We start from the raw sequence: 17,293 nt of genomic DNA, 5'->3' as shown, positions 1-17,293 counted from the left end.
CAAGAATTTAGTTGAAGTTTGAAGTTGTCTAATTCATATCTTAATCTATGCATGTATAAGTGAAGTGATATCAAATACTAAATACTGTTTTGAGCAACCTTATTAATACTTTTTAGATTATAGTTACTTTTAACCAGAAAATTAAAGCTACAACAAATAAACAATGAGAAGCTAAATTATCTCTGGGATCAAAATTTTAGTTTAGTTCTTGCCTTCCTGCTGCGAACAAACACAATGGAAGCACTTCCTCCTCCTCCAGTCACTCTCCTTTGTTGTAACTAGTTTTAATGGGCTCCAAAATTTTCTTTTATTTCCCAACTAGTTGGTTTCTAACTTCTCTATATATTTTCAATAAATGCTTAAGTTAGATTCTAATGGAAATATCAAAGTGGTTGCTTATATTTGCTAAAGCAAAGATGATGAACTTTTTCCTTTTGAGAGAGACAGATTCATAGATTCAAAAATAAGTAAAGGACTAGACAAATGAAGAGCTGTTTTTAGTTTTTATTATTTTTTTGAGAAAGAAGTATGTTATTCCCATAGCTAGCATACTACATTTTTTTTATTCTTTGTAATTTACAAAAGGTGTTTGTGTAGATTAGCATTTCATTTAAAGGTAAGAACAAATTATATTAAATAAGATAGTGTATAGTTCAATATTATGTCCAATAGAAGGAAATATTCAGGATAGGGGATCAAAGAAGGGGGAGAGAGGAAAAAAGAAAATGGAGAAAAAAGGGGAAAAATAAACAAAGAGGTATTTGAGGAGATATAAGGAAGGAAAATAAAGAGGTTGGAAGAGAAAGGCAAAACTAGAAAAAAAAAGGAAGTATACATGGAGAGAGTAAAGACTGGAAAATGACAACATGAAGCTCAAATTTTTAAGTGAGTATATTAGTCAGCGGTAAGCTCTGCTTATGATCTCTTGTTCTTCTCATGACCCTCACTAAATGAATTATCAGCTGGGGTCATGCCCCAGGTTTGAAATGTCCTGCCAATAAGCCAATTTTGAAAAATACATGATATGTTCTTATTTTTCACAATTTCAGTTTATTTTTCAATAATATTCATTTTTCCATGAAGTTCTGAAATGTACATTGTAATGGAGTTTTAGATTTTGGAAATATAACTAGAGGTTTTATTTAGTTTACAAGCACTCCTTCAATGTCCCGTTAACATTTAATAGTTGTCAGAAGCTGTTCTGTGATTTTTCTTGTTCTTTGTGAGATATGCGGATAACTCATTTCAGAACAGCAAAAGTTTCACAGCCAGCTTTTATTCATTTTTCTACCTTGCTTTCTTTTTTTTAAATCCAGGAAGAGCTAGGTTTTTTGTTTAATTGGATTTTAGTGATTGCCACCAATTATACCAGGCACTGAGCTAGTTGCTTTACATATATTTTCTTTTTTAATACTCAAAACAATGTCTAAGATAGATACTATCTTTCCCATTTTACAGATGAGGAAATGAAGAATCAAAGTTTAAGGAACACGCCTTAGGGGTGTATAGGCAGTAAGTGGTAAAATCAGCCCTAAGACCCAGATCTGTCTCAGTTCCAAAGCCCATGCTCTTTTCACTGTTTTTGTTGTCATTGGTGCCTCTGAGTTGATTCTGACTCCTAGTGACCCTGTGACAGCAGAGTGGAACCCTGCCCTGTCTTATTGGCCCATCTTCTGAGCTATATAGGACAATGCTCCACTGCTCTTTATAGGGTTTCTTGGCCAGTTTTTTCAGAAGTGGGTGGCCAGGTCCTTCTTCCTGGTCTGTCTTAGTCTAGAAGCTTGGCTAAAACCTGTCCACCATGGATGACCCAGCTGGTATTTGAAATAGTGGTGGTATAGCTTTCAGCATCACGGCAACAAACAGCAGCCACAGTATGACAACTGACAGACGGGGGTGTGGTTCGCTGACTGGGAAACAAACCCAGGCTGCAGGCTGTGGTGGTGAAAGAACCAAATCTCAACTGCTAGACCCCCAGGGCTGGCTGTTTCCACTGTACCATGCAGAAATCCAAGTCTCTGTTAATTAAATAATTAAACAAATAGATTATTGTTTTAAAGGATTTCACCTAGTATTTCATAATCTCAAATTTAGTTTTCTGAATTTGCTACTTAGCTTATTAAGCTTAGTGCCTTTCCTTTTACATATTAACAAAATTTTAGTACAATTATCTTTAATATCTTTTTCAGAATCCTCAATTTAATAACACATCTACATATGTCATCTATGCTCACTTGCTGCGACAGATCGCTACCTTAGTGGAAGCTGACCATCATTTCCTGGTTCACTGGTTTAAAAAGTAAATCATTCTATGATATTAAGAACTTTTATAATCTTACAGTTTTTAAGTTTGATATTAGTAATTTTATGATAAAATATTTTCAATGTTTTCAGGTCTTTAGAAATGATACCAATTAATTCACAGTGCTTCAAAAGCCATTTATAAGCATATACTTTAGCACTACATAGAAGATAATTTAAAAAGTTGTTTTTAATGTAAGTAACCATTTTGCTTGTGCAAGATGGTAAGATTTCTATTCACTGCTTTTGTGTTTTATGAAGCACTGATTTTTCATATATTTCAAAGATGGTGACTGGATTTGCTCAGACATTACTATTTTAATTTGTGTCTTTTTATTTCCTATCTCTATGTTAATAAATCTATTATGTAAAAGGTGTCTTTTCCTTACCTAAAAATGTCGTTGTAATATATAGGTTAGCCATCAATATCCATTTATAATAATACAGTACTTTTTTTCACAGAACTATACTCACATTAATAATTACTTTTGTCCATGATTGATAGAAGTTAGAGGCAAAATATTTCCAAAATTAATTTTAAATACAATCTGTTCTCATTATTCACAATAATTATGTTCTATAAAGTTACTGTGAACACTGAATTAGTGAATGCTGAACCATTGCTCCTATGGGAAATACATGGTTAGGTTCCTGCAAGCCTTTGGTCACAACATTTCATCAACCAATCAATACACAACCTTTCTTTGTCTGTATTTCTATTTAAAGACATCTTATTTAGTTGTTTCATTTACATTGAACTCAAAGTCTACAGCACTGTAACTCATGTCTGAACAAATTTTATCTAACACAAATGTATTCTCCATAAGGCACATTACATCCTTCTTGTACTTAGGAACACTAGACAGAACCTTAGAGCTACATTTAAGGGCCATTTTAAAAGTGAAGTCACTAACGAACAGCACAAAAATGTGACAAACGTGACACTGAGTAGGCTGCGTAAAGGACACTTGTTTACAGTATGAGACCTGAAACGAGAAGGCAGAGCATCACCTTATTCAACCTTAGCTGGGGATGTGCATATTGGGCAACTCAAATTTTTTGCCACTCTTTGCACATCTGAGAATGACCATGAAAGTGCCACAGTATTAATTTGAGGATTACAATTAAATTTTAGCAAGTAGATGAATTTGCAAATGTGGAGTCCGTGAATAATGAGGATTGACTGAGTATTGAAAGCCTTAAAAGTGAAATATTCAATACTAATTTTATAGTCATTTTGGTGTTCATTTCTTATGTAATGAAGAAGCAATATTCAAAGTTAGATTTTTCATCTTTCTGAATTTTTGGCAATTTAAGAAATAGAGTTTGAGGGAATATTCTAAAGTTCTGTGCACATAGGATTCAGTTTGATATGTAACAAATATTTTTCCAAAATAGAAAATGTGAATTTTGATTGGAATTATTTCCAAATCTTTACCAGATTATCCCAGAAGAGGTTCAAACAATTGGTAGAGAGATTGCTGCAATTTATTTCTTTACGCCTGTTTCCTGCAAAGCCTGAAGAATTTCCACCTATAGCAAAGTGTTCCTGGTGGATCCCATCAGCATCTAAAGTGTTGGCTTTACTTAGTAGGTTTTATTATTCTCTCATCTTTACTTTTCTCTTGTTAAATATTAGGGACATTTCCATAAGGATCTCAGAGTACTGTAGAGGCATTCTCACATTTTAAACATTCATTTGAGGTGAAGAGTTGTAATTTATTTTCTGTTTGATAGTGGATTTCACAATTAATTTATGAGCATGAAAAAGCTTTATGCATTTTCTTGGGCAGTATTCTGTTACAGCTATCAACTGCACATGACCTGCGAAGTAGTGATTCCTAAGAAAACAGGAACTTCCATGAATTCCTGAGGACCCCTAGGAGAGGACACACTGACAGGGAAGAAGTAGGAGTAGATGGCCATCCTCCTCCTCCCTTTATTATGCCCTTATAACCCCCACCACAGGGTTTTTTTAAAAAGCAAGGAATTGTTGGCTGCATTTTGACCACAATTTTAAAACTCTCTTTTTCATTTGGAGCTGAAATTGCTTAAAATAGTAATTTCTAGATAAAGTCTTTCTAGTGGACATTAAAGTGTTCTTATTATTAGAATGAATCATGTGTGTGTTGGAAAGGATCATTATGTAAGAATTTACCTTCACAGATACTGCAAACGATTTGGTTCACCCTCCCCTTATTCCTTATATTGATTTCTATAATTCTACATTGGATCACATTGATCTCATGGAAGAATACCACACCTGGCAGAGCTTTGGAAACTCTCACAGGTATGACCGGAAGCTCATTTGATTACTCACCTAAATAAAATACTGTTCAAAATAATGACTGGATTTTAAGTTTGATAAGTAAATTTAAATATACACATACCTTTACATATAAACTTACATATATAGTTTACATATCCAGCCTTGAAATATCATTATATTTCCTAAAGCATTTTCTTTTTTTGTTAACATTTTGAATTTATATACATGTTTATTTGGTTTTGATTTGATTGATAGCATCTTTTTAAGAAAGGAAAGGTTCTATCTAAGTATGCAGTTTCTTATATTTTCTCACTCTATCTGCTGTCTTCCAGCACAGGGGTCAACAAACTTTTTCTTTCTGTAAAGTACGAGATGGTAAATATTTTTGGCTCTTTGAGCTTTACAACCTCTGGTCCACCACTGTAGCACAAAAACAGCCTTAGACAATATGTAAATGAGTGGATGTGTCTGTGTCCCAAAAAACTTTATTTACAAACACAGGTGGTAGGCCATATTTGTCCCCAGGGCCATAGTTTTCCAGTGCCTAATCTAACACAGTGATCACACACATGTGCACATACACACATAAATTCACTCATTTTTTCCCTTATGCTGTAGGAAAAGTGGTTGTCCTTTACTATAGTATAAAAAGAATGGATGTTACAGAGAAATGGCTTCACCACAAATTATTTATTACAATAGTGTAATAGATTTTCAAAACACCTGACCAAATTCTTTAATACACTGTACCTTATATCCATACTTATAGTTTGGATTAAACCAGCCAGACTATCCCAAACATAGTTTATTCCCAGGCCGTGAGATATCCTGGAGAGTGCATTTATTCTAAAGGAGACTAAGAGACATGATGTGGATATAAGTAACCTCAAAACCCCAGATTAGTTCATAAATTGGTTCAGTCTTCCAGGAACCTCTTCTACTGGAATTGGCCTAAAACATAGACTGACCTTCTGGACATATCTCAGTCCATATCTGAACACTCAGAACCAAATAAAAATTTCATTTCTGGGGATCTTGGTCAGTCTGATGCATATTTTCTTGACAAAGTTTATTTTGCAAAGACATTTTTTTCTCCTACTTTAATATGATTGTAATGTTACAGACAAAACAACTCCAAGAGTTATTGTGCATATTTCAGTGACATCTTTTAATGCAGAGCTCCTCTAACCACTATGTATTGGTGTACCAAGAATGAGTTACCGAGGAGTTTTGATCCTATGATCCCTTCAGCCCTTGGGAAGCCAGCCTGGACTTAGAGGGGGACCTGGACCCCTAGGGCAAGTCACCTCTGGCCATCAGCAGCCTCATCTGTATTCTCAATGTGTCATACACATAGTGTCATTTTTCTCTGTGCCATGACTAGTGAAAAGTTGAGATGCACTGTTTTGAAGTATGTAATAAGACTAATTTGTATCTAAGTTCATTGCCCTTCCTCTCATTTCTAAATTTTTAGTTAGCGTTTAGTGATTCAAAATTATTACACATTAGTACTGAACAACTTTTACTGTTTATGAACAATTTTGTTCCAGGAGAAAGCCATTTAATTTTCAGTTCACACCAGGGCTTTCTCCTTTTTTCTCATGATGCCATCATTGCACCCAGTGGTCACAGATGTGCTGCTTGTCTATACTGAGATGGATGCCAACTCTAACTGATAGATTCATTGCAGCCACTTCTCATGGGCATCTAACTCCTGAAGCATCATTGCTGCCATACTAGTTCTCTCTAAATGCATTTCTCTCTGTGTAGTTTTTGGCTTTTTTATGTAACATAAAATGAGCTCTGACCCAGGAAAGAAGTTATTTTTCATAACCTTTGATCATAATGTTGTGACTTTACAAATACATGCCATTGCATATTACTGCACCATTAAATACAGTACTAACAACAATATACTTTTTCCCTTTTATTTTATCGCTCTTAAATTTATTACTTTGCTCTTTACCACTGTAGTTTTTGCTAGATTTACTCATTTCTGAAGCTCACACATCAGAAGTATTCTTATAGTAATGGATTCTTACATTAAATTCTGCATGTGAATTTTCTGTCCTAATCCTCTTTCATCAACACTTCTGCCTCCTGGTTTTTGTGTTGGCCATATTTTCCACAGGTAATGATATACGGTGACTATTCATAAACTGAAATTATTTGTATAAACAATATAAGTGATTAGCATATATTTCAGAACATTAACTGTAGCTTCCTCTAGAGAAGAAAGGCACTGCACATCTAGTAATGATACATACTGCACAGGGCTATGGGGATTGCAAGAAATGATGCACATAAAATTATTTTGTAAATGGTAAAACACAATACAAAAGTAATGTTTTATATTGTTAGAAGAGGTACCTTAGATTCCCTTAGTATAATTTTGCTAAAAATACACCATTTTGCTTTTTCTGTTTTCACTTGTTGAGCAGGTTTTCCTTCTGTCAGTACCCATTCGTTATTTCTATAGCTGCAAAAAAAATCATTATTCAGAGAGACTCAGAACAACAGATGATAAGCATCGCAAGGGTAAGCCAGCTATGAAAACATATTTATGCTGACTATAATCAATATAGTAAATAATTTAATAAATAAGTCAAATGTCTTGTGAATTGTTCTAGCATAATCAGGAAATGTTAAAAGTAAAATTCATATTATACTCCCCCAAAAAGTACTTAAACCTGTTCATGATACAGGAAAAAGATACTCTCATCAACTTCTCCTTATATTATAAATATGACAGGAAGATTAAATGCCTCTCACAGATCCAGAGTACCGGGAACTTGTTGGACATCATTTTGTAGATACCGTGTTCCAGCTCCAGGGTAACTAACAGAGAGGGCAAGGAGTGTCCTTAAAAGCAAACCACTGAAATATTGTCTGGGTTCTATGAAAATCAAATAGAAACAACCATAAAATTAGATGATGTAAAAAATGTTTAATCTTGGAAAGCTGAGAAGTATGTCCAAAGAAGGTGAAAGATATTTTATTGATTCATAGGAAACCAAAATGCATGGAGGCCCATAGAAACTGGGGTAGCAGTCAGGCTGACTTCAGGCAAATTGTGGAGGTGGATGAAGTTTATCTCTGGGCCTGTCTTTATCACTCCCTCCTGCTTGTGTTTCAGCACAGCACAGTAATTTTATGTACTTTAATAGATATCAGATTAAGTGAGCTTTTTGTTTTTTATTAGAACTCTAGACTATACATTTAAATTTTCATATATTTTGAGTATCTGCTTTATGACATGATTACTCACAACTTTACCAATTAGAGGGAAGATTGGCCATGGTCTTCTTAAAATAAAAAGAGACCCATAGAGTAAGAAGAATGATTTCCATGTCTTGTGTCCTCTAAGAATATAAAAAGAATCCTAAATCATAAATTATAATACTTCAAAATAAAAAATAAGAATTGTTTATTCTTCGGTAATTCACTTCTTAAAAGGTGAATGTTTTTGTCTCTCTCAGAGTGGGACAAAAGATTTGAGTGACTGGTGACATTCCAGAGTCAGCTTACACTGAGTATGGGGATGTTAGAAGAAATTTGATGGCCTTGTATACCAAGGGAGTTCCCTAGCCACAGTACACCCCTAAAAAGTAAATTTAAACAGGCATATTTAGCAGCAGAATTATTACTTAACCTTGAGTAGATATTGGCTCAAAGATTATATAGTCATTTTGAATTTTCTGTTAATTACATTTATGCAATTTCATGTGCCTTTTTAGTACTTCTTTTTTTTTTTTTTTTTTCCACCTTGGCTTATGTTTCTTTGTATTTGTAAGGAAAAAATCTGAAGAGCGAGAAGATTATCTAATTTCCTCTGAGCAGTTTTCTGCTATGTCACTCACACTTACAATATCAAATATCTTCTTTTGTGGAACTTTTCTTCCAATTAAAAGAAGAGTGGCAGCTGTAGACTGTGTCACAGGCTGTCTTCCACAGAGCATGAACACAAATGAGTAGAGATTGAAGAGTCAAGTGGCATTATCATTATCAGTTCTTATGGGTGTTTCCCAACATTTTAACTTGTAAACTGCCGTACCACTTGGAATTAATGACTGGTAACTATTTTGACACAAGGACAGCCTTACGAGTAGTTAATGTAAGCAAGAGCTTACATGGTATAAACTAAAGTTGCAAAAGAGATTCCCCACCCTAAAAATAACTTCCTCATCAGACTGTCTAAAATTCTACTATTGTTGGGTTATTTCTTTCATTTGAAGCACTTTCTATTAAATATGAATTCCTGATTGGAGGAGTAGCGACTAAGCCTTGTCTTCCACCAGCATCCTAGTATAAATTTGTGTCTTGGATATTTCCAGTGTGATGGCTTCCCAGGAGCTAGACTGGGAACAGAAGGTAGGAAAGGCTAGGAAAACAGGTCCATGACACAGGATACTATCCCAGGAATGTAGACCTGTTTGAGCGTGAAAGGGAGGGCCCGGTGGAGAAAAGAACTGTTAAAAAGCCTTTTGAATTGGGTGTCGGGGAGATGAAGAAGGGCTCTGAATTAGAATGTTTTATTATAGTAATCCACAAAATCATGAAAGTAGCTTTATTATATAGATTTGGGGTATTAAAATTTTATCTACTAAAGGAAATTGCTGCATGTATTTAAAGTGTCTGAAATGTTCATCTTTAATCTGCACAATAATTCATTTTCTTTGCTACCTAAGAAGGTGAAATAGTCTGAAAAAGATGTAGATAAATTAAATATGCAAGCATGTAGACTTATATGATAAATGATATATATGTATTCCTTATATTTTTAAATGTTTTTTACATAGTCATTGCTTATATTTTGAAAAAACATGAAAAATAAATTTTTAAATCACCCATAATTTCCATCACCCAAACATATCCATTGTTAACATTTTTGTAAGTTTTCTTTTAATATTTTTTATCTATATTATCTTTAAAAGACAACAGAGTTGAAACAGTATTGTATACACAATTTTGTTGCCTCCTTTTTTTCAGTTGTACCTTCCTTAAACATTTTCCATGATATTTACAGTTTTTATAACCATCATTTTTTGATAGCTGTAATGGATATTCCTAAAGTTTCTCTTTTATAGATAATGCTGTGATGAACATCTCACTTTACAAAATATTTTCTTTGTTTAGAATTCCCAGAAGTGGATTACTGGGAAAAGGATATAAACATTGTTAATGTTTCTGATAAATATTGACAAATTACTTTCAAAAAGTAGACTCTGCCTTTAGAATAAATTCAATATCTAAAAAAAGTTTAAGCCAAGTTTATTATCAGAAGTACATATACCTTGTTTCAACTGTTTCCATTTTGTATCTAATAAACAGAAAACTTTGCTGTTTAAGAGATGAGCCATATAGAAATTATAATGCAACATTCTTTACTATAGAAGGTGAATTATTTGAGGTCCTCCATTTTGGACCCCCTGTGGTTATCATTGTTCCAAAATGAAATAATAATGCATTTTCATAAATCAAAATTTTTATGATTGAGTTTATGAAATTGTTTATATGAGAGATGGCATAGAGAAGAATATAAGTGATTTTTACTGAAGTGTTTAAATGTTTTAAATGAAATTATAGTTTAAGTAAAAGTGAAAATGTTTGCTTTCTTTTTTAATTAGCAAAGTCTGGTGGATAAAGTATCTCGAAGACAGAGACCTGACATGAATATGTTATTTCTAAATATGAAAGTAAGGCGGACACATCTGGTTAGCGATTCTCTTGATGAGGTATAGATCATTTATTCCAAAATGGTATTAATTGATTAAAGCTTTAAATAAATTGTACAATATGGTTTATTACCAAAATCTTAGTAAGCTGTCTTTTATTTCTGTATGCCAATCAGTGTGCTTCCTTATATTTTGATGTTATAGTTAAAATCAGTTCTGTATTCACAGTTAAGCCTTATGTCCATTTTTTGTATGTTTATTAATGGTTTGTTGTTAATTCCCCAGGAAAGGATTTTATGTAGAACACTTAAATGAGTAATTCATGTTTCTGAATATGTAACCTAGATTCTAGACCCACCTTTGTTACTGGCTGGGTGAGTAACAAGTCATTTTAACTTCTCCTGGCCTCAGATTACTCATCTATAAAGTTACAGGTCTGATCCACGGGGTATATTGGGTCTATTTAGGGTCAAACATGCTTTGATTGTATGTACATGTGTTATAGCGCTTCGTGCACATACAGTTCTTCAGCCAGATCTTCATGTGGCTATTATAAAATAGTGGCTGATTTAGTTATGTAATTTTTTAAAGTTTAATGTTGAAGGAAAGTTAAAGAAAAGGAAACAAATTGTTTTATATAGTAATCTGCTAAGTAAAACTCTTGGAGACACTATGATAACGGGAGGCAATAACCTTGGGCAAGGTACCTGACCTCTCTGTTTCTTGATCTATACAACAAACGTAACAATACCTTGTTCACACAGTGTTTGACAGATTTATTGGATAGATGGATGAATGGATGGATGGAGTTTTTTGACATTCTAAATAAGATAAAGACTGCCTAACACATTTCCCGGAATTAAAGTTAATTTCCTTTTTACTGCCCTTTTTTCTCCTCTACTATATAATTTCTTCAAACAGTTAACCCGGAAAAGAGCAGACTTGAAAAAGAAGTTGAAAGTTACATTTGTAGGGGAAGCTGGTTTGGATATGGGTGGCTTGACTAAAGAATGGTTCCTTCTTCTAATTCGCCAAATTTTTCATCCAGATTATGGTGAGTATTTAATTTTTATGAACAGCGTTTTTTCATAATTGTTAGATTCAAGAAGTCACTCTTATTTTTAATCAACCCTAGGATTTTACAGATTTTTTGTCAATCATAAATGTTGAATAATTTTTTAAGGACTGTTATTTACATTTTAAAAGTAGACCAAATTGATGATCAAAATGTTCGTTATCTTTCTAGGAAGCCTATACAAAATGTATAAAGATTGAAAGTATACATTTGCAAGGAAGCATCCACATCTTTCCTGAATAAGTCAAATGCATGCAAATTTAATTTGTCATTGAAATAAATAAATTAGAAATTAAAAAACAAAACTATAGTTTGTTTTATACTAACATTCGATTCCTCTTTTGTTAAAAATGAGACATTTTAATAACAATTCACTAATTTTTAAGACAAAAATAAACCTTTGAAATTTAAATTGGTTTTACTTTATTTAGAGAAAATACCGTGTAATTCTTAGTATCTGTTAAATGTTTTTCTTCAAAGGAGAGTTTTAAGTGTTTTTCTTGGTCTTTATTTTTCTTTATTTTGTATATATGTATATATATCATCTTTCTGGCAATGGGAAATAGAGATGACATGGATAAATTGAAATCTCCAGATAATCTTCAAAATTAATTTTGATCGTATCTTTAAAAATTTATAAAACTATAGTTTTTATAAAAGAAAGCTGATTAGTTTCTATCTTTTTACCTCATGTTTCCTCCCTTCGTTCAGAATACCCCTGGACAATAAAATGCTCTTGCATGCTCTCTGTTCATATATTTGATGCATTTTAACCTGAAAGATGGTTTGTAACAGAACTATTGCTGGTTTGCTTCTAATGGTTGAGATATCATGTACGTTTTTACCACTCTGGTTTTTTTAATCTATCACATTAATGAAATTCTTCTTTTTTTCAGGCATGTTTACATATCATAAGGATTCATACTGCCATTGGTTTAGCAGCTTTAAATGTGATAACTATTCTGAGTTCCGATTGGTTGGAATTGTATCCTTTAAACTTTCCACTAGGAGGTGCTAGTAGACTAGGGATTTTTAAAAATTTTATCTGAATTTTGGAAAACTTCTCATTAAGCATTTTATTCATATTAAACATTCTTGTCAAATTTACTAACAGATTTTTCAGTAACTTTATTATTTGCAATATCACAGCTATATAATGTCAGCAGATTTAATTGAAAGGAATGACTGAATTTTTTATATTTTTCTCTGAAAACTTTATCTCAACATAAAAAGTATTTCCTATTTCATATATAATCTAAATTATCAGAAATTTAAGGCATTAAAGTATCTTTTCTATTTATAATGTACTGTTTTTCTGTTCTTTCACTTTGTGCTTATTTCACTCAGTTTACTATGTTGAAATTGTGGAAATTAAATCTAACCCCTTAATATGCTCTCAAATCCTGAGGCATCCAGAAGAATTAAAAATTGAATGGAATAGGAACATTTAAAGCAAATGACATTATTTTATAGTGTTTTCAAGATTATATAAATTCCTGTGCCATCCTCTAATCCCTATCAGGTGTATTGGAAAGGGTGTTCCTGCACTGGGTGGGAGAGTGGACAAGATGCCTTCTACAGTAGTTTTTTTAAGTTCTAAGAAATATAATTGTGGAAGAAAGGAGAGAAGAGTAATTAAATGAGCAAGGACTGGAGATACATAGGTTAAAAGAGGGGGAAAATATCCACCATTAAGAAGCTTACCACCTAGATGGACAGAAGACCATCAGTGCAGGGTGTTTTCAATAGACCAAAATGTCTATTGCAAAATGCAATAGACCAACAATGCAGTCTGTTTTCAGAGTCAAATGACCATTGGGCATTAAGTGCTAAGGAGTTCTGAGAAGGGAAAGATTCAGTGTATTCCTCCCAAAGAAGGTGGAGATTTAAAAATGGGACCAATATATTTGATTAACACAGGGCTGAAGAGAGTAGGACATGGACAGGGAGAATGGTTAGAAAAAAAGGCTGCCTTGTGCTGCACCTGTTCCAGAGCAAAGTGTAGGTCCGCTCAATGGAAGCAGAGGGCGCACTGAAGGTTATGGAAGATACCTTCAGAAAAAGAATTAGAAGCCTCATGGAGGGCTTTGAATGTCTGTCTTTGCTGCATTTGTTGGAATATATACTGAAGAATGTATGTGGAAATTGAGAGGCTGATGGAAGAAAAGGTAGTAGGGAGAAAACTACACATTGAGATGGTAAACCTAATTTTCAGTTTTGTATATATTGTCGTGTCTAAAGGTCCAGAGTGCTAAGTTCCACAATATGGAACACTTAATGGTTCTTAAACTCCTGTTTTTGTTCTGTTATCTACAGTAATCATTTGTTGCCTGTTTCAACTTCATTGAAGACCTGAGTCAGTGAGGTTCTCAGTACACTATGAGCTATTTGAATTTTCCAATATCTATGTTTGTCATACTTTACATTCTTATCATGGCTTAGATTTGGGTCATATTTTGACTTTCTAATATTTGTAATAAGGTATTAGATCTTACTTAGCTGGCTAGAGAGCAGTAGATTGGGAAGCATGCTGATAATGACAAAATAATAATAGTGAGGATAATAATAAAATAGTTAATATTTATGGAACCATATGTGCCAGACACTATTCTGATCACCCTTTTCAAATATAAGTTTGTTTCATCCTTATAACAGCTCTTTATGTTAGATAAATGTATCAGTGGTGGTATACAGTATCATGATTTGCTCATTGTTTTATTTTGCAATAGACATTAGTTTTTATTCAGTCATTCCTCAAAGGAGCATATTAAGCGTACTTAGATGTTTCATATTAGAAGTTAAACACTTAAATCTAAAATTAAATTATTATAGTCACTACTGTCTCATTATTATGTGTATTTATCTCACACACACAAAAATAAACTATACAAGGTAAGATTGTTGCCCCAAAAGCAGGATAATATATAGAATAAATGTGAGGTGATGGTGGATTGTGATCCTGTAAGTGGTTGAGAGATGTATCAAAGGCAAGGAGAACTAGAAATTGAGAAGTAACAGTCATGACGATTGGGAAAATATACTTGGTTCTCTACATAGTTTCAGTTTTTAAATTTCAGGACCAAAGATTTGTTGTTCTACTAGTTCTGACAGTATTGTGTTTCTAATACAATTATTTTTAAATATGGTAAGGCTTGGAGTTAAACAAGAAATGTTATAGTAAAACCTGTAATAATAATTATAAAATATTGTAAAGATTGCATGAAGAGCTGTAATATAGCAATTTTTTAAAAATAGAATTTCCTGTACCAAAGGGGCATTGGAACTAGGAGTAGGAACAATATAATATAGTGCAGAGTTTTCAAACTCTGCTCTTTGCGCCATGTGACAGACACCTCAGCAGCTCCAGCAGAATCCCCCAGCACCCATGCTTGCTTCAACCAGAGCAGGTTGATTTAGTATGAAATGAAACATTATACTTCTGCTTATGAAAGTGCCCTGTAGCAAATCCTGTGAGCCTACTTCCTCATCTGTTAAAAGCCTTTCTTCAGGACTATTAAAAAAAAATTTTTAATGAAAAATGCTTAGAACTTGTCACCGTAGTAGATAATCACAAATGGTAACTACAGTAGTATTGTGGTTATTATTGTTATTGCTATTGTCACAATTATGGAAGTGTATTAGAATTTATTTTCGCTGTCTGTCTCCTTGAACACACTGCTCAGTCTCTGTTGATATGGTTACCTATAAAATAGCCTGTCTATTCCATAAATTATTATTAGCCTTCGAATATTCTGCCTTAGCAAATTAAAATACTGGCTGTCTTTCAAGTTTTAAAAATTGTTTTCAATAGTTTATCCAGCCCATATGTTTAGATTTCCTTTTGAGCCCATAAAAAATGACCTCCTTAATAACTTGATATAATAATCTTTATTTGACAGTTGAAATATTATGAAATTTGATCTAAAACCTCTCTTTTAGCAGGGATAAGTTACATTCTACCAAATAACTGATAAATAAATAAAGTACCATTGGGCAAATTTTATAAATAGAACATCTGTAGTTTTTAACTTTAACACCTTGAGTAAACTCCAAGTAATAAAAGCCTTTTAAGTATTAGTGTAGGAGATTAATTGTCCTATTAGCTTGTCAGTAGTGTGTGTCTGTATGTATGTCTGTGTATCCATATGTTTATTCAATACAGCTCTCTTTACGTAGTCTGTACTGAACTTTACAATAGTCAGAACGATCACTAAAATCAGTAATGTGTTCTGCATGAATTCTATTGAATAAATTGCTGCTGCAAAATCACCGTTATCTTTGTTTAAATTTAGAAAACTTTTTTTATATGTTACATAATTTATATAAATGTATGCAATTGCTATCTATTGTGATTTTAGATAAAGTTTTCTAGGAAAATCATTAGATACTATCAATTGAACCCCTCCTTTTTACATGACTTTTGGTAATCAAGGAATTATATTACGTAAAATAAAGGGAAAATAAAGAAAAGGAAGTATGTGGGATTAATTAGAAAGTCAGTGTTAGATCTGAAAGAAGTATGCAAGAAATAGACCGATGCATAATTCAAAACTCATTTGTTGTCATGGATTTTATGTTAATGCTTAACATTTAGTATGCATAGCTTATGGGACTAGCTGTTTATAACAGCATTACGTTGGATATTCGTTTCCCCCCCTGCTGTTACAAGAAATTATTGAGCCCTCCCATCGTTCCTAGTGATCAAAATACACCAGTAGGCATCTGCAGTGTTACCACTGACGACTTATGTCAGATTATGCCTGTGAGTATAAAGTTATTAATGTCTTCTCTCTTAATGCTAAATCTCTCTCATCTGCCTGCAGTCTCTCTTCCTAATGCTATTTTTATGTTTAAAAATGGTTTCCCTCTGCCTTTGTAACCCATCTGCTTTTTCATCTAGCTTTCTCCTTTCTTATGGAGACGTAACCCACCTTGTAGCACTTCTAGGCTCTCGTAGCATAGTAGAACAGGCTTTGAGTGAGAGGCAAAGATTTGATTCCAGGCTCTGCCACTTATTAGCTCTGTAAACTTGAATAAGTTGTTTACCCTTTCTGAGCTCTAATTTCCTTATTTGAACAATAGCATAATAGAACTTATATATTGGGGGATTACATGAGATAATAAAGTACTTAGTACTTGATCACTTCTGTGGATCCTTTTTCAAATTATTGTGTGCAATATCATTAACACTGTCCGCAACAGCCTCTCTAAAATAAATATATGAATTTCACAGCACTGTCTCATAACATTCCTCAGTTCAGAAATTAGAATTCTGATCATCAAATTTAATCCACTGTTAAAATTTAGTAGAGGAATGAATAGTATATACATCCTCCTGACAGTCCCATATAGTAATATTTTTTACAGCTGAGTTTTGATAACTACTGGTCAGCAGAGAACTCCCTGTAATACTCTTAGCAAGTACCTGGATGTAGACATTCTCTGTTGCTCATTAAGGGCCTATCTGAATATCCCTGTGTTTTAATGGTCAGATGAGTTTGGTGTAGGGTTGGCACCTTCCTATGGACGTTGAGAAACCTCTCCAGAACACCAGACCAATTAGAAGACCATTCTTCATACTCCCCGGGAGTGATATCAGACACATTTTTGGAAGTTGATTTGGAGTCTTTCAGATTAAGAGCCTAAATCCGTATTTTTATAAGACTCAATAGTTAGGAAAATAGTGTGATGAGACAGCTTGCAAAAGGTAATAGAGCATGGGGCTGGCCCCGTGGCCAAGTGGTTAAGTTCACGCGCTCCGCTGCAAGCGGCCCAGTGTTTTGTTGGTTCGAATCCTGGGCGCGGACATGGCACTGCTCATCAAACCACGCTGAGGCAGCATCCCACATGCCACAACTAGAAGGACCCACAACGAAGAATATACAACTATGTACTGGGGGGCTTTGGGGAGAAAAAGGAAAAAATAAAATCTTAAAAAAAAAAAAAAGGTAATAGAGCAGGCTCTGATTAAGA

General features: G+C 33.5%; 1 protein-coding gene across 3 annotated transcripts in view; it reads left to right on the top strand.

Annotated features, from left to right (window-relative positions):
• The window catches only part of HECTD2 (HECT domain E3 ubiquitin protein ligase 2), a 79,167-nt gene that overhangs the window by 51,921 nt on the left and 9,953 nt on the right, over positions 1-17,293 (top strand). The window contains exons 8-15 of one of the 3 annotated variants that reach the window (XR_011494995.1): positions 2,190-2,299; positions 3,743-3,891; positions 4,468-4,591; positions 7,012-7,108; positions 10,198-10,305; positions 11,167-11,299; positions 12,217-12,305; positions 15,915-16,082. Coding sequence is in view for 1 of the 3 variants with exons in the window: in XM_014839424.3 (XP_014694910.1) it covers positions 2,190-2,299; positions 3,743-3,891; positions 4,468-4,591; positions 7,012-7,108; positions 10,198-10,305; positions 11,167-11,299; positions 12,217-12,305; positions 15,924-16,082 (969 nt within the window). In the remaining 2 variants the exon portion in view is untranslated. Of the gene's footprint in view, positions 1-2,189; positions 2,300-3,742; positions 3,892-4,467; positions 4,592-7,011; positions 7,109-10,197; positions 10,306-11,166; positions 11,300-12,216; positions 12,306-15,914; positions 16,083-17,293 lie in introns of those variants that run through there. The other 2 variants (XM_014839424.3, XR_001397814.3) reach the window with 2 other exon arrangements.

This window comes from Equus asinus, chromosome 2 (assembly GCF_041296235.1).
Source record: "Equus asinus isolate D_3611 breed Donkey chromosome 2, EquAss-T2T_v2, whole genome shotgun sequence".
NCBI lineage: Eukaryota > Metazoa > Chordata > Mammalia > Perissodactyla > Equidae > Equus > Equus asinus.
The sequence above is the reverse complement of the archived record's forward strand: the minus strand, read 5'-3'. Positions and strand labels throughout refer to the sequence as shown.